This window comes from Haliotis rubra, unplaced genomic scaffold (assembly GCF_003918875.1).
Source record: "Haliotis rubra isolate DU_JTF1 unplaced genomic scaffold, ASM391887v1 Scf418, whole genome shotgun sequence".
Lineage (NCBI taxonomy): Eukaryota > Metazoa > Mollusca > Gastropoda > Lepetellida > Haliotidae > Haliotis > Haliotis rubra.
This window is the reverse complement of record NW_025767100.1, coordinates 429,589-452,407: the sequence shown is the minus strand read 5'-3', so window position 1 is coordinate 452,407 and position 22,819 is coordinate 429,589. Positions and strand designations below refer to the sequence as shown.

Below are 22,819 nucleotides of genomic sequence, written 5' to 3'. Positions count from 1 at the left end.
TGAAACCAAAATATTTCTTAAATACTGCTGACACAAAACAACTCACAGTGAATTTCAGCGACCACTATGAATATTAGCAAGGCCCTGCCAACAAAAGACATCACAGCAACGTATGACTTCTGTTGTGGATCCGATCACTCTGAGGAAGTCTAGCAAGACAGCAAACAGAAAGATTGCACTGATTTGATCCAGTGGAAAGACCTAACACTAATAAGGAGCTCCAGAATTCCTTCACAAAAGGGAAGGACTCGACTCCCAAAAATTAGTTTGAAAGGTTAGCTGGAGACCTTATACAAATACACGTATACCCAGAAAATGGAATGTGAGAAGACACACCAGGTTCGATTCTCCACGTGGGTCCCATGGTGAAACCCATTTCTGGTGTCCCCTGTTATGTTGTGACGTCATTCAGACGAAAGTCACAATAACGTTCCAATTACGTCAGCTATACCTTCTTGTACATTGGTGCGTGTGAACTGATATTTGTGATAATACACTTGTGATTTACATTGAATGGTATTTTTTACTCAATGTTAATCAATGGACGAACTACCTAAAATGTAAACCACGCTGATCTGATTTTGTTACAGTTCATAATTTGTAAGCAGGAGTTTATTTTTTATTGTTTTCAACAAGACCCATTGGATATTTGAAATGTTACTTTTATTATCAGTAACGTGACAAGGTGTCCATGTAACGGGGCACCAGGTTCACCTGGGCTTGTTCCTGCTGGGCCTGACAAGGTTGTTGATCATCCTGCCTCGTTGCAGTAGTGGCAGCGTCTGACGTGATGCGTAGATCCTCGAAGTGATCTGACTCCGGTTCCGAAAAGACTGTCGTCTGTTCCACTTGGTCCTTTCGTTCAGCTCGGGAGAAGCATCAGTGGGGGCACATCTCAGCCTCTCAGTGTCTGCGGCTGTGCATTCAGACTTGTCTTTGTCTTTCTCTGTCGCAGCACACCCTGGAGTGTCTTTCTCAGTATCAAGCAAGGTCTGCAGGATCTCCATGTGCGGCTTTGTCGGAGATATTGGCTGCTTGCCCCCTGCGATCGAGTCCCCACGACACATGTCAGCCTCACCCACGGCTTCCCCAGAGGCGAGGCGATGGGATTTGCTTGTCTTCTTCCCACGCGGCTTTCTGTCATCATCAGATGGAAAAGCGACCCTCCGATTGCGTCCAAATTTCTTGCCACCCTCACGTTCCCCCAGCCGAATGACAGTTCCTTCCACGCTGTCCAGTTCTCCATCCTGGCTGCAGTCTGCACTCATATTCCCCAGACTCACGCTCCCCTTTCCCCTGGCCCCCTCGCCATCAAATGCCCGGAGTGTAAATGTGTCTGTCCTCCACGTGTTAGTTGAGCTGACTTTAATCTCACGCTCCCCTTTCCCCTGCCCCCTTCGCCATCAAATGCCGGGAGTGTAAGTGTCTGTCCTCCACGTGTTAGTTGAGCTGACTTTAACCTCCTCGAGCCGACCTGTTCACTCGCATTCTTGTTGGTGTCAAATATTTTATACTTTGAGATGTCATGACTCTGTATCTTCCTGTGGTAGAGGTCGTTTCGTATTTGACTCTCACTATCGCTGGACCGGAGAGGAATGAGGGGAGTGATATCAGGGGCTAACCTACCCATCTCTGTATCCTTACCATCGTCCATCTTGTACATATGACAATGCCGGGAGCCGGGGGCACTCCTCAAGCACCTGCCACTGCGAAGCCTGTCTAGTCCAGGCTCGGGACCGTCCATGTGAGAAGCGTCAGTCATCCGTCCACTACCTTTCAACTGACTCTCTGCATTATCCACAAGGCAGCAAGCAATGCACGCACTCCTGTTGTGACGCTTGGCCATGTGATCCGTAGTCTCTTCGTCCTCCCTCGAGGATTCTGATGTTGGCTTGAACATCACGTGCGTGGTAAGATCCGTCGAAAGATTGATGTCTACAAAGCTGATGCCATTGTGTCCAGTTTCTGTGACGTCAGAGGTTTCCGAGTCTGACGCCATCATGGAATCTGATGGCGTTGGCCGGGCAATCATGCTCGCAGAGCTGTTGGTGACTGACGTCATTACAGTGGACGTTTCCTGTCCACAACCAGGCGCTTCATTTTGTACACGATGAGGCTCATTTAGGTTTTTTAGTTCTTCGCACACTGCGCCCGATATCTGGTCCAAGGGACACATATCTTCTGGATTATGGTCATTGGGTCCGACATTGAACTTCACCTCGAGACAAACGCTGGGATTACCAAAGACCGCACCTTTACCAACTCGTAGAGTGTCACGAAGCGACCTAGGGGCAAGGTCAAGGTCACTGTTGCACACGTGGCAATCGGGTCCATGTTCACAATGGGAAGGATTAAAGACATCACAGATTTCCTCGTCTGTCAGTTTTGAGTTGGACCCAGATGATGCCAGAAAGGACCTCCACCTGTTGGAGGAAAATATGATATTATAATCTCTAATGTGATCCTAGTATGAACGGATATTATTTTCAGCATATCCCTGACTGTAATGGATTTATCCAGTCAATTTATTGTTCAGTTGCTATCTGTTTGAGCTGCGCCCCACAGCAACGTAACGTTAGCAACGTAGCCAAAAAGCATAGAAATAGTTCTTCTCTATTTCTATGCTAAAAAGTGATTGACGTCACACATTGTTCATGACGTCAGATTTGTGCGTGATGTCATTTGGTTGACTGAGCTGATGTCATCAATATGCGTTAATATTTTTCGAAAGGGAAAATAGGTATAGATTAAGTTCGCATTATTTATTTAGTGAAATTTGGACTTGACTCGGATTAGATAATAGGTGTATCCCATAGCTCATAAGTTGCTTTATTACTCACCCGTTGAAGATATCACTGTTTAATAATTTTACAATGTTATTACACATTGTGTAATGTTTCTATATACTTCACATGACTGCTTCTTCTGGCTGGATATCGTCTCTATCGTTTCACGAGTCTCTAGACACGGATGGACCGCCTCCGTGGTGTAGTGCCTGCCTGGCGCTCGGCATTAAAGGGTACAACAAGGACTGGTCGGCTCGGAGTCAGTATAATGTGTCTGAGTGGGGTATTCATGCTTCACTACGGCATGGTATCTCAGTGAGCTAGCACTATAAAACCAGCTTCAGTCTGGGCTAGTACAAGCACCCGCACATACACATACATACGCATGCACGTCGTTATATGAGCGAAATATTCTCAAGCACGACGTAAAACCCAATTTCACCTCACCTCACCTCACCTAGACACGGATGCAAACAGAAATTTCTCAGGTTACCGAGTGAGATTAGAAAACTATAACACGCATCGTTAGTAGAACTTCAGTCATCCTGAACATGTTAGAACGTGCTGGACGAGCCACTGTGGTTGCGTGACGTACCGGTCAATATCCAGGAACAGGTCTGACGTAACTCTCTCAGGACGAGTCAAATCTTCATCCGACACACTTCCCCGACCTGCAGTTCAATTATTCATCAGTTACTCCTTATCATACCATTCAGCATCTCTGCGTTACAAAAACTGATCAAACATAGAGTCGTAAGAGAATATATTCGTGACGATGACTCGGGTCTGCTACATAACAATCACAAAATATGCGCCACAGAACTATCCATCAATACTGTCTGTCTTCAGTCCATGTTCAATCAATCAATCTTTATTTCAGTACTTAAAAAGGCCACAGGCCTGTAGTATATTTAGAGTTTACATGAGTAGATAGAAGTCATTTATAAATTCTTTTCTGCAACAATACTTTTTCTTAATCTCATAGCGAAATAGATGTACATTGCCAGATTCTGTAATATTGATGTGGTAGTATCTGTTAATAGTGAAATTAATGTTCTTACACTTGGATGCTTATAATAGTATGGCTTTAAGTAGTTCGTTCGTAGAGTCGTATAAACAGGACAGATTAGAAGGAAATGTAGTTCATCCTCAACAGTACTCATATTACATAACTGACATATTCTGTTTTCTCTTTGCATACCTGCCAGTTTCAATAAATAATTCATGGGAAGAGCAACGAAAACGAGAGAGAGCTATACGGAACTTCTTTACGCCGATTTTTGCTAAATAGTCTTCAAAACGTATGTCCGATTTCCATTGATTATAGTATAAACATTTTGTGGATAGAAGTAGTGATTCCGACCAAGACTGGAAATAGATATCTTTCATTCTTTGTGTAAATGATATGATAAAATTGGTATGCAACTGAACATTGTGATCACACCACACATAACCATGACCAGTTTTGTACAACAACTCCCTAATATCACTCACCCAATTTCTTTTCCCATTTTCGTCATACAATTTCATCATATCATAACATTTTTTCGGAAACCTACGGCATGGCATATGCAGTAATCTTACCCAATACTTTATGGCTTTAATGGAAGAGTATATAAACATGGGGAATCTACCTAATTCTCCGTAAACCATCCTATTACATGTGTTCGGTTTTACACCAAGAAACTTTTTGCATGCATATAAATGAACTCTTTCAATACTGTCATATTGTTGTAATCCCCATATTTCAGAGCCACATAGAAGTATTGGACTTATCTTCATATCGAATATTTTAAAGAATGTGTTAAAGGACATTTCACCCAACGATCTCATATTTTACAAACACCGATTAAGATTATCAAGGCTTGTGCTGACGCTTGTTTTGTGTGCTTGGACCAGGAAAGGCTATTACAAAAATATACACCAAGATACTTATAAACACTGGTAGTTTTGAGTAGTTGCCCTTTATAATACCATTTTTCTAATTTAGAGAGCTTTCCACCTTTCTTAAAGACGATAATTTTGGTTTTGTCTCTGTTTACACACAATTTATATTGGTCAGAAAATTTGTCTAATTCATCTATTTGTTTCTGTAAACCGCTAACAGTAGTAGAGAATAGTACAATATCATCGGCAAAGAGTAGCAGAAATAATTGTATTGTATCTGGGTGTAGTTGAATCCCATTCGTACATGTGTCACATATTTGCATTGCTAATTCATTAATGAAAAACGTAAAAAGGAAAGGGCTTAAAATACAGCCTTGTCTAACACCTAGTTCACTAATGAAAGTCCATGTTATGTACATGAGTAACTATCATCTGAGCATTATGGTCGCTTTGTGGGACGGAGCCCATATACTCTCTGGATGGCATCAATACTTTGATCTATGCTTGTAAAATAGAATACTTCGAATATAATTGGGTTGTTTTCTAGTCAGATAACCTGTTTACCTCACTGTTTTCAGGCTATGAGATGAGATAAACATGTTATTTACCAAGAAAGGAAAACGTTCTATTTATAAAGTATTTTCCTACAAAACATGTCTTTGTCATATTGAGACGTGAAGTAATTCCGGTGTTATGATTGAGTTGTTCCAACGCCTAACCCTAACCCTAACCCTAAACCTTACCCTAAACCTAACCCTTACTCTAACCCTAACCCTAAATCTTACCCTTACCCTAAGTAAACTCCCGTGCCTTCAAAGATGGCGGAAGGTATCCGGTATTCTGTAGTCTTACAGTCAGCTTAATGTGCGAGAACATCCCGAAGTAATGCGCGTCTTGGACGTTTACCACTTTCGTTAAACGAAGCAGCACGGTCATGGTGCTGACAAACATAATTAGGGTGAACCGAGATTGGAACCCACGATCAAACGTTTCTGACTGAACCAGTTTTGAGCCTGCCTAAGGGACGCGACTTTGCTCAATACATCAGCTATCTCAGTAGATAACGTCAACTATTTGGTGTATATTGAAACGGACAATAGGCGACGGCGTGCAGACCCACCCTTCATTCCAAGTATCTCATCCGAAGGCATGTCTTTCGGGGAGAGGGAGTCAAATGGTCCGTGATGGTATGGTGGGAAGGGAAACGGCCACGAGTCATCTTCCAGGCTGCGGGTGTTGACACAATCGGAACCTTCCTTTTGGAGCCTTGACAACAGAACACAGTGTGATAAAAACATTGATACAGTAGCGCAGCACTAACATTTTAGAGGAGGTTGCCGTTACCAGTTTCAGCTTGATGTGGGAGAGTGAGTGAGAGAGTGAGTCTAGTTTTGTGCCGCTTTTAGCAATATTCCAGGAATATCACGGCAACGGTGAGGTGTGATGCTAATTTTTATGGAGAAGCACGTTCAATGTGAATGACACCACCACCCCACCCCCAACACACACACACACGTACGCACACACACTTATGTAAAGTAAGTGACACACACACACACACCTCCCCAGGGCAAAATGGGTGAACCCCCTCCTCCCCTCCTTTAAGTCACCTTCCCCAGCCACAATTTATGAACAGTCGCTAATACAAGTATATTGTTAAGCATAATTATGGAGCTGTTCGCGCTTACAGATAGTGAGGAGGACCTGTGTTGGAACATGACTGATTTATTGTTTAATGCCAAAGCTATATGGCGGCGGTCTGTAAATAATCGAGTCTGGACCAGATGCAATGACACTTATGACACACATGGGTTACTGAAGACCAATTCTAACCCGGATCTTCATGGGTATGTCCATGATGGTTCTCAGAATGTTTTGGAAGTTGGGATACAATACACGTGACAATCCAGTCAGCGAGCCAGATCACCCGATCCCGTTAATCGCCTCTTACAAGTATGGGTTGCTGAAGACCAATTCTAACCCTGATCTTCACGGGTATCGAACAATCAATATCATTTTCAGTCATTTCCATCACTGCCAATCATGGCTAAGCTTGGTCCATCATACGTCATACATGTAACCGATACTCGCTATGATCGTTCCATGTTTTTGTCAGCAAGTTTTGTACATGAAGTAAACGTGAAATGCTTGAGACCTGCCAAACGTACCTGTATGTTTCTCCTCCAGTCTCCTTTGCTGGTGAATGGACTCGCTTCTGGTCCGTAACAGACGTCTTGTTCTCGCCCGCCTTCTTGGGCGAGTCCAAACTTACTGTACTCCGAGGGGTAGTGGGTGGTGCTTCTGGCGAAATTGGTCGACGATCTTCTTCTCGATGTAGGCTGATGCGACTTGTCTTCTTCTTCTTCCCAGTGGCCCGCGACGTCTTCTTCACTGGGGACTTGTGCCGCGGAAGGTTTGTCGCGTTTCTCTTGGGAGACACCGATGTTCCGGAGGCAACTCGTGGCGACGGTCTCTCTGGGGCTGCAACAGAAGTCGGGTTATACCAACACAACAGTCGTAAAACAAATGAATCAGTAACCGACTAATGTTTCAGGGTCCCGAAGCATTCGTAACTTTACGACCTATCATAACTCTTTACTACATCATTGGCTTACGTGCAACGAACGCTTTCTGGATAGGGTATCTGGCCTCCGCTCCATTCACTAAGTAACGGAGACAATCTTCAACATGGATCTTGACATCCAAGGATCAGTATTGCTTTCTGATCTAAGATTCGACCTGCCTTTCAGCAGATCCTTGTAGACTACAGAGCATACTGCCGCTGCCAGACACTACTGAGCCACGCTGCAGATTGAGCTTATTGGGATAACCCAGTAATCCTGAACCTGAGTGTGTACAACTACATAATTACCGAGTCGTCTGTAGCTCTTACATTTATGGCTTTGGTTCTTCTTTGTGAGACCAGACAGCTTGGCCTTGAGGACCTCCCGGGTGCTGATGTCCGGTGTTGGGGCACTGTCCAGTGACTTGGCGGCGTCGTGTGGGTCGACATGATCGTGCAGTCCCTGCTGCTGTTTCTCCTCCATCATCCCCAGCATCGGCTGTGTATCTGCTCTAATGTGTTTGCCAACTACACGTGGCTGGCCAATAGGCACATCCGGCTTCTTCACACATTCTAGAGGGGCGTGGTTGGCGGCGGCGGTTGCAATGCGCGCCAGAGTTGCTGCTGATGACCCTCCCCCAAATCTAGCCCACAGAACGCTGTGGGTGGCGCATTCTTCCTGGCGCTTCTTGGAAGGGGACGGGCGATATACCCAACCTGAAACATAATTCATAAAACTAACATCACACCCAGAAGTCTTGTCCTGAATAACCCCTACCCGTTACATACACTGAAGTGAGAATGAATTGGTTTGGTGTTGAACCGTAGTTTGTGTATATCACTACATGTCGGCTTGATGTAGTAGGGAACCCTGATGCAGGTCGGAGACGGCTGGTGAAACCCACGAGCACCGCTGTGGTACTAACAAACCTAGAAACATAACTAGAGCGAATCGCGACAAGAACGCGTGTACGTTTCCCCTACATCTAAGGGACAAAACTCAAAAATTACACTGCCCCAAACGCCACTCGTGTCCCATCGTACAACACGTTATCTGGTCAACAGCAGTTTCGTTACTGTTCGCTACTGGCCTACCCGGGTATGCAGTGACTTTCCACATCTAGGATTTACGACACCCCCAGGGCGACAAAAGCTTTGTGAAAACTGACATTTAAGGGAATCTGATTGTTGCAGCCTGTGCCAACACAAAGACTCACGGTATACGATGTCCTGAAGTCATGAATAGACTGCGCTATTCTGTCTACCATTGGTTTGACTGCTATACAGACCAAGTTATGATAATGCTGAGTGTGGCGTAAAACAACATTCAGACACTCCATTATATCGTAAATATTATGCAACACATAGATGTCCGGTGGTCCTGGCACAGTCAGGCTTGTAAGGCTCATCATCAGCTCAGGTACCCAGACAGCGAATGGAAGTTCTCCCAAGAAGTGACAAGTGAAGGTCCGGGTTAGAATATTGATCTTCAGTAACCCATGCTTGTCGTAAGAGGCGACTAACGGGATTGGGTGGTCAGGCTCGCTGACTTGGTTGACACGTGTCATCGGTTGCGCAGATCGATGCTCATGCTGTTGATCACTGGATTGTCTGGTCCAGACTCGATTATTTACAGACCGCCGCCATATAGCTTGAATATTGCTGAGTGCAGCGTAAAACTAAACTCACTCACTCTCCCAAGAAGCGCGGCCTAGTCGAACACCGACATTATTATTATCAATGGTATTATGTTCTGTTATTTTTACAAGGTATACAAACCAGGGAACTCCTTTTTGTGCTGGTTCTTTATCATGTCGGCCTCGTCGTAGTACGGCTGTTTTTCTTCCTGACTGAGACTGTTCCACACTTCGCCCAGTTTAACGCTGATCTGGGAGTTGGTGTCGGAATTGAACTGCGACGCGAGCTTGGCCCGATAGATGCGGGCCCACACCATGAATGCGTTCATTGGACGCTTGACGTTGCCGCTTTTGTTCCTGAAGCTGGAGCCGGGTGTCCGATAGCGGTCGCCTGTGCCTGTGGAAAAACAGCGATTGTTAAGTTATGATTAAAACAATACGTAAGATGGAGCAGAATGGTTATATTTACAATAAACTGACTGACTGAGTTTGGTTTTACGCCGCTTTTAGCAATATTCCAGCAACATCACGGCGGGGACACCAGAAATGGGCTTCACACATTGTACCCATGTGGGGATTCGAACCCGGGTCTTCGGCGTGACGAGCCAACGCTTTAACCACTACGCTACCCCACCGCCCCATTTACAATAAAGCAGGTATTGGCAGGTGGAGTAGAAAGGTCACTCTTAAAATTACAGTCATGTGTAAGGGTTAATATTCATTTTAGAGGTTTAATTATACCAAACCACACCAATGCAGGAGGATAATTGTTTAGGCTTATCTTAATTTGTAATGCATTGCATCTAGACTAATCCTCGTTCTGTTAATGAGCAGCATCAAACCCATGGCGGATTGGTAACTGGTATTTTGGCAGATATCTAATGAAAGCAAGCACAAGTAACTGTTTCAGTACTCCGAATAACTATATGCTGTCTAGTATAACTGTCATATATATACTACCCATCAAAGGTTTAAACTCACTTAAAGCACCCTCTCTCTCTCTCTCTCTCTCTCTCTCTCTCTCTCTCTCTCTCTCTCTCTCTCTCTCTATATATATATATATATTATATATATATATATAAATATATATATATATAATTAGATAACCAACTGCAAACTTTATGCGGATGAATTGCACGAGGATCATGCATCAAATTGCTGAAGAGCATGTGTAAATATCGTGCATGTGAACAGCTGCGTTTTGGTGTAAAGTTTTGTTAAGAATTCGCCAATTTTCACTGAGTTTCATCATTTATTGAACTCATGACAATGATATTTTCACCGTTACGAATTTTCCCGTATTTGTTTTACAATACATCAGTTCATGTGTAAACAGTACCTTTAAACACTGAACAGTATGAAATATTTTGCAAACTCTAGACAAGAACAGTTGACTGAAGTAAGTGGCTACATTTACACTAGTGAGTCTAAACGTTTGATGGGTAGTATACTTCCGTATAATCGATTTGTTTGTTAGTTCAACGCTGCACTCAGCAATATTCCAGCAATATGGCGCCGGTCTGTATATAATCGAGTCTGGACCAGACAATCCAGTGCAGCATGAGCATCGATCTACACACTTGGGACACGATTATGTTTGTCAACCTAATCAGAGAGCCTGACCATCCAACCTCGTTAGTCGCCTCTCACGACAAGTATGGATTGCTAACCCGGATCTTCACGGGTACCGAACAATCGGGGCACCAAGTGTGAAGCATATGGACGACTGTATTTAAGATGCTTAAATACAACTGACAAATGTGCTAATTTTCAGCCATTTCCATCATTGCTATCCATGGCTAAGCTTGGTCCATCAACGACTACAGACAAAACGCCTTGATAGCCCATGTTTTCTACCTTCACACAAAACATAAAATAATCATGTTAACGACTGGGCCTACCCGGTACCAAATCCTTGGCCCGGTCCGATGAGACGGATACCGCTTCCGGGGACTTTTGACTTCCTGTGACCTTCATCCCGGATGTTGGACTGCCTTTGACTGGTGTGTTGTCATCCTGCGATGGGATGCTCTGAGAGTTAGCTGCAATTACTGGAATCTTGTTGAGATACACCACGTGGCCAGGCTGAGTTGTTTTGGTGGCAGTCTGCTCGACACTATGTATGGGAACTAAGTTAATGTCTGAGAGTTTTTGTCCAGGCTGAAGGAACACAAAACGTACGTCCGGTTTTCGTGGGGCCGGTGCTATCGACTGAATCTTAGATACATCCTGATCAGGTGTCTTTTTGATTCCCATTTGCTGTCCTATAATTCCATTACTAAAGTTGGATTCTCGGGAGGCTCTCGGGTTCACTGACTCAGAAGCTAAATGCAAACCACTGTCGTTGGAACCCATGTTTACACTTCTCTGTGTCGGCGAATCATCGGAAATATCCATCTTTGTATCTGAGTCGTCCGATGATAGTTGTAAATCAGTCTCAGGAATCTGATCTGCCTTCAGTTTCTTTCCGTTGAATGTTGCTGTTACTGTTTTATCCCCTCTTCCTCGCCACGGAACAGAAAAAGTCTTATTCGAGTTGACGGAACGTTTAGCAGCGCTAACTGCGTTACCCATTATAGAAGTATAAAAAATGTGAGAGATGAAGGCGATGATAAAGATGGCCGTCTGTCTTATGAACTGCCGTTGTCTATGACGTCAATCGAATTGTGGTGACGTCACTGCTATAGCAACGTCACAGCAATTGTTCATTTCAAGGTATCGATACGAACTAATGCAATCAGCAATTTATACTGATGGCAGAAAGTAATGACATGATAATGTCACGCTTGTTACCGTAACTCTGATATTGTTATCCTCGAACACTTTTATACATTACTGACACGCTTTCGTCTTACGTAAATACGTCCTGTCTATAGATTATATTTATGCAACAAATGTTTTTGAATAGTCATCATGCATGCGATACCTACTAACTCAGCCTCTTTACCTATGGGGCGGTGGGGTAGCCTAGTGGTTAAGGCGTTGGCTCGTCACGCCGAAGACCCGGGTTCGAATCCCCACATGGGTACAATGTGTGAAGCCCATTTCTGGTGTCGCCCGCCGTGATGTTGCTGGAATATTGCTAAAAGCGGCGTAAAACCAAACTCAGTCAGTCAGTCAGTCAGTCTTTACCTATGTAGTTAATTGTATGGAATCATCAGCATTCATTTTGTGCATGTAATTATTGTGTATATTTTTGTGAATTTTGTAATATTCATTTTGAGGCCGTTTTTGATACAAAAAGAATTTCCTCCGGCGTAAGATAGTTATATCGTATCTTATCTTATCCTTTGTTATGTTATCTTAGATATTGTCAAGTGGAATGTCTAATTCCAGCGCAAACCAGGGTAGCGTAAATCACTGTTAAAAACATTGGAGTTACAGCAGCAGTGGATTGACACTCGCAGAATGTTTGTTTTCATTGTTGTTTACCTCTTAGATGCCAGGGTTTTTTCTGACTCACATATTCGTAAGGTTTGAGAATTGCGCTCCCGCGGCCCTGGATCTATCTACGACTATACAATTGCACAGATATGTAGAATATTAAATTTCCTGTCCGATGATATGAATTCAAGTGCAAATACGTACGCTGTTTGAAAAATCGACACTGCTTAGTGTTGTTGTAAATTTGGTTATGCGTAAAAAAAACCACTAAATTTTTCCGCTTTTTATCGTACCCCTGTAAAAGCACTGTACGATTTTTCAATTTTTTTCTTCATCTTTACGGAAAGTGTGAGCGAACAAAATACAGCCTGATATCTGAACGACATAAGTATACATCAAATTTATGTGTGTGTTTATGTATAACGTTATACATTCAATATCAAAATGGCCCGCCATAAATGGCGACACATTGATTTCCCTCGATGACGTCAAACGACGACAAAGAGGTCACACTCGCATAAAGACGAAGGGGCATAACTCCGCTATGCTTTACTCGGGTCACTTGGAGAGAGTTGTGGATAGGGACACAAAAGCTTCGTAAGGTTTCGTTTACGATGAACCAAACTATTTCAGTACAAAGAACCACAGTGATTGAATTGTATTCGACTTCCAAGTGAAGGTTGAATCGGATTGATAAAAGTGATTAACGCCGCACTCAGCAATATTCCAGGTTTCTGTTAATAATCGAGTCTGGACCAGACTTTCCAATGATCAGCATCATGAGCCTTGATCTACACAATTGGGATACGATGACATTCAGTTGGCGCTTTGATGGATGAGATTTTCACCCTTTCAGCCGCCCCCATGACAGTAAACCGTTCTTTCATACCGATAAAAATCAGTTCCCTTCCATCAGTACTCTATTTCTGATATATTATATTTTAGAGCTCGTAGTTGCTTTTCAGCAGCAAAGAAAACGGCCGTAAAATCTGAGTCAGTCCATCAGCTCTTTCACTCTTATTTGATGGAGGAGATATAGTAGGTCTTTGCCTATACTGATTTTCTTTTGTTGATGTCTGTTTTATTTCAGTTTATGGTAAGTACTGTTCTTGAGAAATTTAAAATAATGAAGTTATCATCATATTTTATGAATATCAGCTTCATTAAATAACTTTTTATCCGCCCTGGCATGTAATGCGGGGGGATATAGTCGTCGCCTCGTCCGTCTGTCCGTCCGTAATCATTTTGTTTCCGGAGCATAACTCCAAGACCGTTCGATATTTTTCAACAAAAATTGTAGATATATCAAACAGAACCTAAGGTGGTGCCTTTTGCTATTTACAGATTTTTGTCATTTTCATTTTTCTCGGTTTCCATGGAAACGTTTTGGTCTTAGTCTTAAAGGTAAGGGGGGCTTCGTTTCCGGAGCATAACTCAGAAACCGTTCAGTATTTTTCTGCAAAACTTGGTACATACATCAAACAGAACCTAAAGTGGTGCCTTTTGCTATTTACATATTTTTGTGATTTATTATTTTATTGGTTTCCATGGAAACGATTCGGTCTTAGTCTCAAAAAGGAAGGGTGGGTTTCGTTTCCGGAGCACAACTTGAAAACCGTTCAATATCTTTCAACAGAACTGGGCAGATATATGAGACAGATCTTGAAGTGGTGCCTTTTGCTATTTACAGATTTTTGTCATTTTTATTTTTCTCGGTTTCCATGGAAACGATTTGGACTTAGTCTCAAAAGGGAGGGGTGGGTTTCGTTTCTGGAGCACAACGCGAAAACTTCTTAATATCTTTCAACAAAACTTGGCAGATATGTTAGGCAGATCCTAAAGTGGTGCCTTTTGCTCTTTACAGATTTTTGGCATTTGTATTTTTCTTGGTTTCCATGGAAACGATTCGGACTTAGTCTCAAAAGGGAGGGGTAGGTTTTGTTTCCGGAGCACAACTCGAAAACTTCTTAATATCTTTCTTCAAAACTTGGCAGTTATGTGAGGCAGATCTTGAAGTGGTACCTTTGCTATTTACAGATTTTTATTTTTCTCGGTTTCCATGAAAACGATTCTGACTTAATCTCAAAAGGGAAGGATAGGTTTCGTTTCCGGAGCACAACTCAAAAACTTCTTAATATCTTTCAGTAAAACGTGGCAGATAGGTGAGGCAGATCTTGAAGTTGTGCCTTTTGCTATTTGCAGATTTTTGTTATTTATGTTTTTCATGATTTCCATGGAAACGATTTGCATTTAGTCTAAAATCAAGCTGGACTTTAAGTAACTGTCAGATGATTTGTTCTTTCAAAGATGTGGGGGCCGGGGGGATATGTCATCTTCTGATGACTCTTAATTGTTGCTTTTGTGTACAGCTTGTTTTCATGCCAGGCTGTGTGCGATACTTTAACCAGGTGACTAGCAAACGCTAGATGGGATGTAGGTGTATTTCCTGATCAATCAAGCTTTGAAGCTTTGGTATTTTCCTTTTTGGTTAGGAACATAATCATTTTGTTCTACTTTTAAGTCTATTGTCTCTCACACTTCACTCTTCCCTAAGCAGCAATCAAATGGTTTAAAAGCACGTTAATAAATTTGAAACTTTTAACATGCAAAAACATCATCTTACCTATGCCTGACGTTTCCACTGTATATAGCGTTCATCTGGAATAGGTTTTAGTTATATATTGGTATTCATTTGTGACACTGTTGTATTCCACTCGTCCTGTTTACAGTCAGTAGATGGTGTGCTAGTATATGTGTATATACGGAGACTCAAGCGTAACAGGAAAGCAGCCATTGTTGCCGGAATAATCCACAGCTTGTTAAGTGAGTGAGTTTAGTTGCCGTTTTGAGCAATATTCCAGCAATATCACGTTGTACCCATGTGGGAAATCGAACCCGGGTCTTACGAGCGAACGCTTTTACCATTTAGGCTACAACACCGCCCCCACAGCTTGTTGAAATAGAATATCTGGAAGCGTTTTCATAAAGGGTCACATGTTTGTGATCTCACAGTAGATCTGAGATCAGATAAACCAGCTGTTGCATGAAGTTTCACCATAGTCGCTGTTGGGTGAATGTTACTATCACTGACATCATTGACATTGTCACTGCTGTTCTGATATTTTATACTACAATGAAATTTATATTGTCACTCTATTTTGTGCTGCCAGTTTAATTCGTCTGTAGTTATTTGTAGTGACTTGTAAACCTAGTTCAGTTTGCATACAAGTGTAATTGATGTAATAGCCGTAATATTCTTGACTGCGGCGTTGGAAAATCTATGAGATATAATGACAGTCGCAACAATATGGAACGAGGATTGTCTGTCGTCGTGGAACGCTGTTCATGCATCAACCACTTGTTGCCATGTCCCGGTTATTTGAAGAATCGTGACAACTGGGTTATCGCTGGACGATAGGAAGTAAGCCGGGAACGACATGTCTTTACTTGGCTGGGCGATCCCTTACTTCACGGTGCATGTAATATATTTTTATTCATTCTGATCGGCCTGTAATCACGTGACGAGTCATGTGACATCTAGCGACAGGTGTCGCTGGTGTGTCAGTCACATTTGTAAGTACATAAGTAAGATAGTATAGGCTACATTGCTATTTTGTATTATCCATAAGTACATACTACTATGATACCCTCGGAATAATGCTGTGTTGTGACTTTGGCGATGTGATTAACAAATTTCACCTTTGAAATTTTGTGATATATATATTCACTATTTAACTTTCAGTTGTTTGTAATGAATGGTCATAGTTTACCTAAACTACACTTGCTTCGGTCCGTAATACTGTTCTATTTTTTGTAATCAATTTGCCTTTTCCTACTTGTACAACTCGAACCGCACGGGGCGCCACCAAAAGAGGTCACGTTATCAAGAGAATCATGTTAACGTTTCTAGATTTCTAACCAACTAAGAAATAAAATATAACCTACCTTGTCTGTTTTCAAAACGTTATGAGGGAAGCAAGAATAACATTACATCTGGCCCTCGCCACCCTGATGTCAACACTTAAACACCTATCTCTACCTATAACGCAGTCATATGTCAATTTTAATGTAAAAAGATTAATACAATACATCTGCCGAAATAACAACGTGAATAGCTCTCGTAATCAGTCATCATCAAGTGGTGAGTAAGACCAAGGTTGGGTTTAACGCCGCATTGTACATCACCTGCGTATTCCCTACCAGTCCAGTTTGAGAGTCAGCTCAAACGAAACGGACCGATGCCTGTAGACCAGTAATCATAAGTACAAAATTGCCAATCATAAATATAAATAGTACACATGTTTATCATTTACTAATGGGGAACCATCTCATACCCAGAAATCAGACTTTCTCCCAGGCTGCGACTTGGTATTCAGGATTATTGACCAAAGACACAGATTTTTCAACGGGACACAGATAACAGAAACCATGACACTCTACCCTATTGCGACGGACGAGGAACCAGCCGCAGGTCTCCGGAATAAATTTTGAGACGTCCCCGCCATGACTGGCTGTTCCGTTTCTGCCGACTTTCACCCCGCCGCTGGGTTAACAGATAACAACTTTTGCGTTTTCAATGATGATAGTTTCTTAAACAACTTTTTTGGTGGAGTCCGGAAAATTTTCAAATATAAGAAAGCTGTTGGGTATTAGTAAATGATAAACATGTGTACTATTTATATTTATGTGGCAATTTTGTACAATGATAAAATTTGCAATTCATCGGTCCGTTTCTGACTCAAACGGACTGTAGTCACATCTAGTCCCGTGTGGGATGAAGGAAACAAGAAGACACACTGAATCACAAACTAGGACGTTCATGTCATCGTTCTATTGTTTCAGACAAGCAGCGTCAGCCCCCGGGTGTAAGGGCTATGACATGGACGGCCGGGGTACGTCGACAGTCCTACAACACCGACGACACTGACAGGACGAGATAAAGAAAGGAACCACGGAAGGAAAGAGCTAGGAAGCTGACCTAACACCAGGACGAGCGAGGGCATTCAGGTTTACTTCATCGTGTAAAACTAGTTTCTCATCACCACGTACACTCCTCTTAAAGGGAAACTAACCTTCACATCTGGCACCGATTTCAGTCAAGGTCAAGTCGAGCGACATTGTCCTTGTTGAGTCAGGCTTGTCTTAAAGACAGATATATACTCAGTGTCAATCTTGAAGGGTCTCCTAGCTTGGGCATGAAACAAAACAAAGGTCTATATACCTGGGTTTGTTGACGATGTGGACAAACTGTTGAAGAGTGGGTGAGTGACTTTAGTTTTACGCTGCTTTTAGCAATATTCCAGCAATATCACGGCGGGGACACCAGAAATCATCCTCGATAATCTCCAGGGTATACGTTACTATCAATCTCCACTATACCCTGGATGCATCCACGGCTTGGCCCGATGATTATATTACCTCCCTTTGCTGGCTTTTTATCCAATCAGGTGTCTACGCTGTGAAGTTGAGCGAACCAATCTAAACTCACTTTCGCTTCTTAAATTTATCTAACCGTTTACACTTGGCAACACGATTGATGCAGAGGTACTCTGAAAGAGGTAGAAGGAGTTCTTTCATATATATTTTTAAGTTTCAGATCTGTCAATTTGTCTGTATGATTTATCCAAAAATATGAGTGGCACTGCGAACAAACCTTCGCGACTGCGACAGCTGTCTTTGTTGACACTGGCAAGCTCGGATGTAACGGCGGCTTAGCTGATTGGCTACTGTGAGAATGTGGAGCCAGCAAAGGGAGGTAATATAATCATCGCCGTGGATGCATCCGGGGTATAGTGGAGAGTGATCGTAACGTATACCCTTGAGATTATCGAGGATGACCACAAATAGGCTTCACACATTGTACCCATGTTGGGAATCGAACCCGGGTATTCGGCGTGACGAGATATCGTTTTAACAACTATGCTACCCCACCGCCCCAACAGTTGAAGAACATCTTGTTTATGCCTGTCATGCTGCCTGGGTGCTTTTATGAACTTGGAAACATGGACGACGGTTTTTAAACACAGTGAAAAGAACGCACTTTGGGAGAAGCTACCCTCAAACATCTACCAGAACGCAACTTGTGTTTTAACGCATGTGCGTGCACCGTCAATGTTTGGATAAGATGGCTTATTCCAGATGCAACTGAATGACCTCTTGGAAGTTAAAAATGCCACGTTTTAAGTCTTAGTTTATGCGTGACCCTCAATAATGACGCTGTGTATATATCATAACACGCCCGTTTACAGCTCAAAAGTTTTTGAATGACGAATCAAATTTCACTAGTCTCCCTTCAAGTAATAAATACTCTAAAGTATTTATTCCAATTTAGGCACATTCTTACCTTGCACACCTTCTGTGAGAACACAGGACTGTCATACCATTCTATTTGCACGTGCTTCTAATTAATCAAACAATCAAATAAATATCTCAATAAAGTCCTTAAAGACAAGCAACACCAGAGAAAGCAAAATTCAACACGATAAAATGCATACATGTGCAATTGATATCTATATGTATGTATGTAGGTATGTACGTATGTATGTATGTATGTATGTATGTAAATCTATGCACGTTACATGAACAGTTCATGCAACAAAATGTATGTATGCATGTATGTAAATGCATTTTGTATTCTCGAAACGGACTTCCTCGATGGTTACCCACAGTTCAGATGTCGGTTTACCTATACCGTAAACGTATTTCGAAAACATTTTCACTCTTTACTGCACATACACGTGTATACCCGTATAACGCCATTTACCAGCGTTTCACAACCCAGTCACATACTTGGAGCCTCTTTACTATAATTAGATATATCTTTCTTATTCGTTAAACAACGGCTCTGAGATTGTCCTGAATTTCCAAACAAATGCACATTCACATTTCGCAAAGATCCGCTGCACGAAATTTTTGTGCCGGAAAGGCCCGATTTGGTCTTACAATTTTCGTAACTCATTCGTAACTGTTCGAGCCATTCCGGTATACAAGTGATATTGGCTTCTATCAAGACAGTTAGCTTGTATCACAGCTGTTGCACCAAGGTCCTCCATACAAAGGTCAGTTACTGACGTGTAGATGTATTTAATGTAACATACACACATTTGCAACTTTACATCATATCGTGGCTTCGCCGAGTCATTCATGCCAAGTATACGAGGCTTGTTTGATAAGTTTTATGCCTCGTGTTGGAGGCTTTGCGTTATGGTAAAATCTTTTGTTTTGGACCTGAAATGATGCCATACAGGTAAATCCACAAACAATATGCAAGGAAAATCTACATATCTGACGAATGTGCAGATGGTTGCCTTGTCCATGGCTGGTGATGAACCAGGGTTTCGTCTATGGTCGCTTGCAATAACCTCCCTGGGTCAGCTTCAAACAGAGATCATCACGTGCTGTGCATGTGCGTTTATTATTAGGTTTTAGATGCTTTGGGATTCAACGAGCCGATAGTTTCTTCTTTTCAAAGTTTCTATGATAATGGACTGTACTTCTGAACAAAATGTATATTGAAGGAGCATGTGAGGCGTAGAACTAATCAAACAACCCCCGTAGATACTAGCTGGCAAACTACCTCGCTCATCATGACTCGAAGGAAAAATACTTTATCTTACTGCATGTACAGAAGTTTGAATATGAAAATATGAAGGCCGCTCCCCAAAGTCCCAGGCCACTAATATACAAGAAGTTCCACTCAAGTGATATGTGAAAATAGCGGGAAGAATATGCAGATCGCCTGTTGAAACTAGGCTAACACTGTCCCCTCAGCTGCAGTGATGCTCAATAACATGAAAGAAGCACGAAGGTCCAAGCCAGTGCACACCACAGTCGGCATCTCCTTCGTGGCTTTGTTATCACAGTGATTATACATAGAGGCATATATATCACATATCATAGCATATAGCATAGCATGTATCTGTCACAGAGCAAATGCCTGTCCTGACGCTGAACGCCATACAGTTCTGATATGAACCTAGAAGTACGTTGGTAACACAACGATGTCAGCACTGCGGTGATGACGGGTGGTAGAGGAAGGAGTGACGTTTTACAGCGCTTGTAGCAGATACAAGTCAAATCACGGCGGGGGCAGCAGCTTCACATATTGTATCCAAGTTGAGAATCGAACACAGGTCTACGGCGTGAAGAAAGAATTCCTCGTCCACATGGCTACTCCAGTAAGTCAGCAGAATCAAGGTCTGTCGGGACTCTGCTACAGCCACGACAGGACACCTGATCAGTTCCCAGGAACAGACTTGCACGACTTTAGTTGGTCTGTTGTATCACATAATTTCAATACAGTTCCCAGTTTCCATTGCGGCTAACATACACTGTACACTTTGCAAACACTGTTCTCGGTCACTTTGTCCAATCGACTCACCCAATCTCCCTCTCAGTCACATTGTATCAGAAAATGTGGTGTAGTGTGGTTAGAAAATGTACAAATCAAGTATGAGAGCTTATGTCCCATGACAAAAACAATCCTTTGAGATTAAGATCTGAGAATGTCGAGCATCTGCATCGGCAGCTGGTGTAGCAGTAGGGCGGCAGGTGCTTGAAGTTCTTGTTTCTTCCGGTGGACCCGGATGTAAGGGAGGCTATCCTTTCAAGCAAGCTTCTATCACCAACGTGTTGTATCAACACTTCCGAAATGGACGAAACTGAAGCAAGCAGGTGCATCGTAGCACATGATGTCGCGGGTGCAGTCGGTCGAGGACGTCGGCTGACGGCTGGCGGAGGGCGCCTGTGAACACTGCATATAAATTATGAGGGCTTCCTATATACTCCACCTTCAATGACAACGACGAGGCGGAAGACTGCAACCGAAACACACTTGTCTCTCCACCACGTGTATACACCATGCCTAAAGGATCGGATCTACCTCAATCCTCGCCCATCTTCCTGGTTTTCGAAAGGATTAGAAAGGAAACAGCCCCGCCATACCAAGGACTGTTTCGTTATACCCTTCCTGTGTTCAGAAACCAGATGATGCGATGGGGAAAGGATACGGTTCTTGATTTCCATTAATTTACATATGTGACTGGCATTTACTGCAATATGTGATACCCTTTCGTTCTGTTTCAATCCGTGTACACATTAACTGTAGAGAATAATAAATCATATTATGCTTCTTGCAATCTCGTTTTTAAAGGTGGCACCGTTAACTTTTGAAGGGGAGACAACTGCTGGAACAACTCGGCCTTCTCGGCCCGACTCAAACAAGAATCCAGTGGAACTAGCTTCAAGCACGTGACACAACACACAACACAACCTGGGTGTTAACCTTATATACGAAATTCCGTGTCAAATTGAAATGTTTGCCCGAAGTACCGTAAGAGTAGCGGAATATGCCGAGTTGTACCCGAGAGGACCCGAGTTGTCCCGAGTGCCTCTCATATGTGGATGAGTTGCTGTATGATGCTGACACCGAGCATGGTCACGCACGACCTCCAGTTGAAGTTGCCCTGGGGGATGTAGTTTCGGCTGAGGCTGTCCATGCTAAGGGCGCGATGAAGAACCGTGTCCATGAAGGAAGCCTGGTCCAGACAGTTGCCTTGCCGTTTAGTCCTCATCAGCAGCGACTTGGGGATGGCGACGATGATGGATTCTGACGTGATGTCTGTCTGCGTGGACACATCCTGGGGGAGATAGAGAAGACACAAGTAAGATGCGGCAATGTGGGTACAGACAAACCCTGTCTCTCGGGTGGGGAGGGGGTCAGGGGTGTAGGGAGCGGGGGCGTAGGCGGCATGGTTACACTGACGGTGGGGCAGTGGGAAATTAGTGAGTGTCCGTGGTGGTTGCGTGAGTGATGTTCTGAATGAGTGATTTGAAGTGGATTGGTGGATGGGTCCGTTTGTGGGTGGATGAATGAGTGAGTGAGTGCTCCCTCTCAGTCACATTGTATCAGAAAATGTGGTGTAGTGTGGTTAGAAAATGTACAAATCAAGTATGAGAGCTTATGTCCCATGACAAAAACAATCCTTTGAGATTAAGATCTGAGAATGTCGAGCATCTGCATCGGCAGCTGGTGTAGCAGTAGGGCGGCAGGTGCTTGAAGTTCTTGTTTCTTCCGGTGGACCCGGATGTAAGGGAGGCTATCCTTTCAAGCAAGCTTCTATCACCAACGTGTTGTATCAACACTTCCGAAATGGACGAAACTGAAGCAAGCAGGTGCATCGTAGCACATGATGTCGTAGCTGACGCGGGTGCAGTCGGTCGAGGACGTCAGCTGGCGGCTGGCGGAGGGCGCCTGTGAACACTGCATATAAATTATGAAGACACATGGTGGACAAAACGTGAAGGCAGAGGGCTTCCTGTATACTCCACCTTCAATGACAACGACGAGGCGGAAGACTGCAACCGAAACACACTTGTCTCTCCACCACGTGTATACACCATGCCTAAAGGATCGGATCTACCTCAATCCTCGCCCATCTTCCTGGTTTTCGAAAGGATTAGAAAGGAAACAGCCCCGCCATACCAAGGACTGTTTCGTTATACCCTTCCTGTGTTCAGAAACCAGATGATGCGATGGGGAAAGGATGCGGTTCTTGATTTCC

The 22,819-nt window shown here is 43.1% G+C and overlaps 1 protein-coding gene across 1 annotated transcript; it reads right to left on the bottom strand.

Annotated features, from left to right (window-relative positions):
- Window positions 1–644: 644 nt before the first annotated feature.
- Window positions 645–11,521, bottom strand: LOC124288445. The gene is made up of 8 exons (XM_046724962.1): window positions 10,775–11,521; window positions 9,016–9,270; window positions 7,567–7,953; window positions 6,842–7,154; window positions 5,794–5,939; window positions 3,382–3,457; window positions 1,423–2,423; window positions 645–1,330 (listed from the first exon to the last, which is right to left on the bottom strand). Exons 1-8 carry the CDS (start codon window positions 11,445–11,447, stop codon window positions 711–713), a joined length of 3,471 nt encoding a protein of 1,156 aa, XP_046580918.1. The 5' UTR covers window positions 11,448–11,521; the 3' UTR covers window positions 645–710.
- Window positions 11,522–22,819: the final 11,298 nt, after the last annotated feature.

Coding starts and splice junctions, on each gene's coding strand:
- LOC124288445 (XM_046724962.1), bottom strand. CDS start 11,447: ATGGGTAACGCAGTTAGCGCTGCTAAACGTTCCGTCAACTCGAATAAG. Junction 7,954..9,015: donor GCACAAAAAGGAGTTCCCTG/GTTTGTATACCT, acceptor ATTATGTTTCAG/GTTGGGTATATCGCCCGTCC. Junction 7,155..7,566: donor GAAGAACCAAAGCCATAAAT/GTAAGAGCTACA, acceptor CTTCTGTTGCAG/CCCCAGAGAGACCGTCGCCA.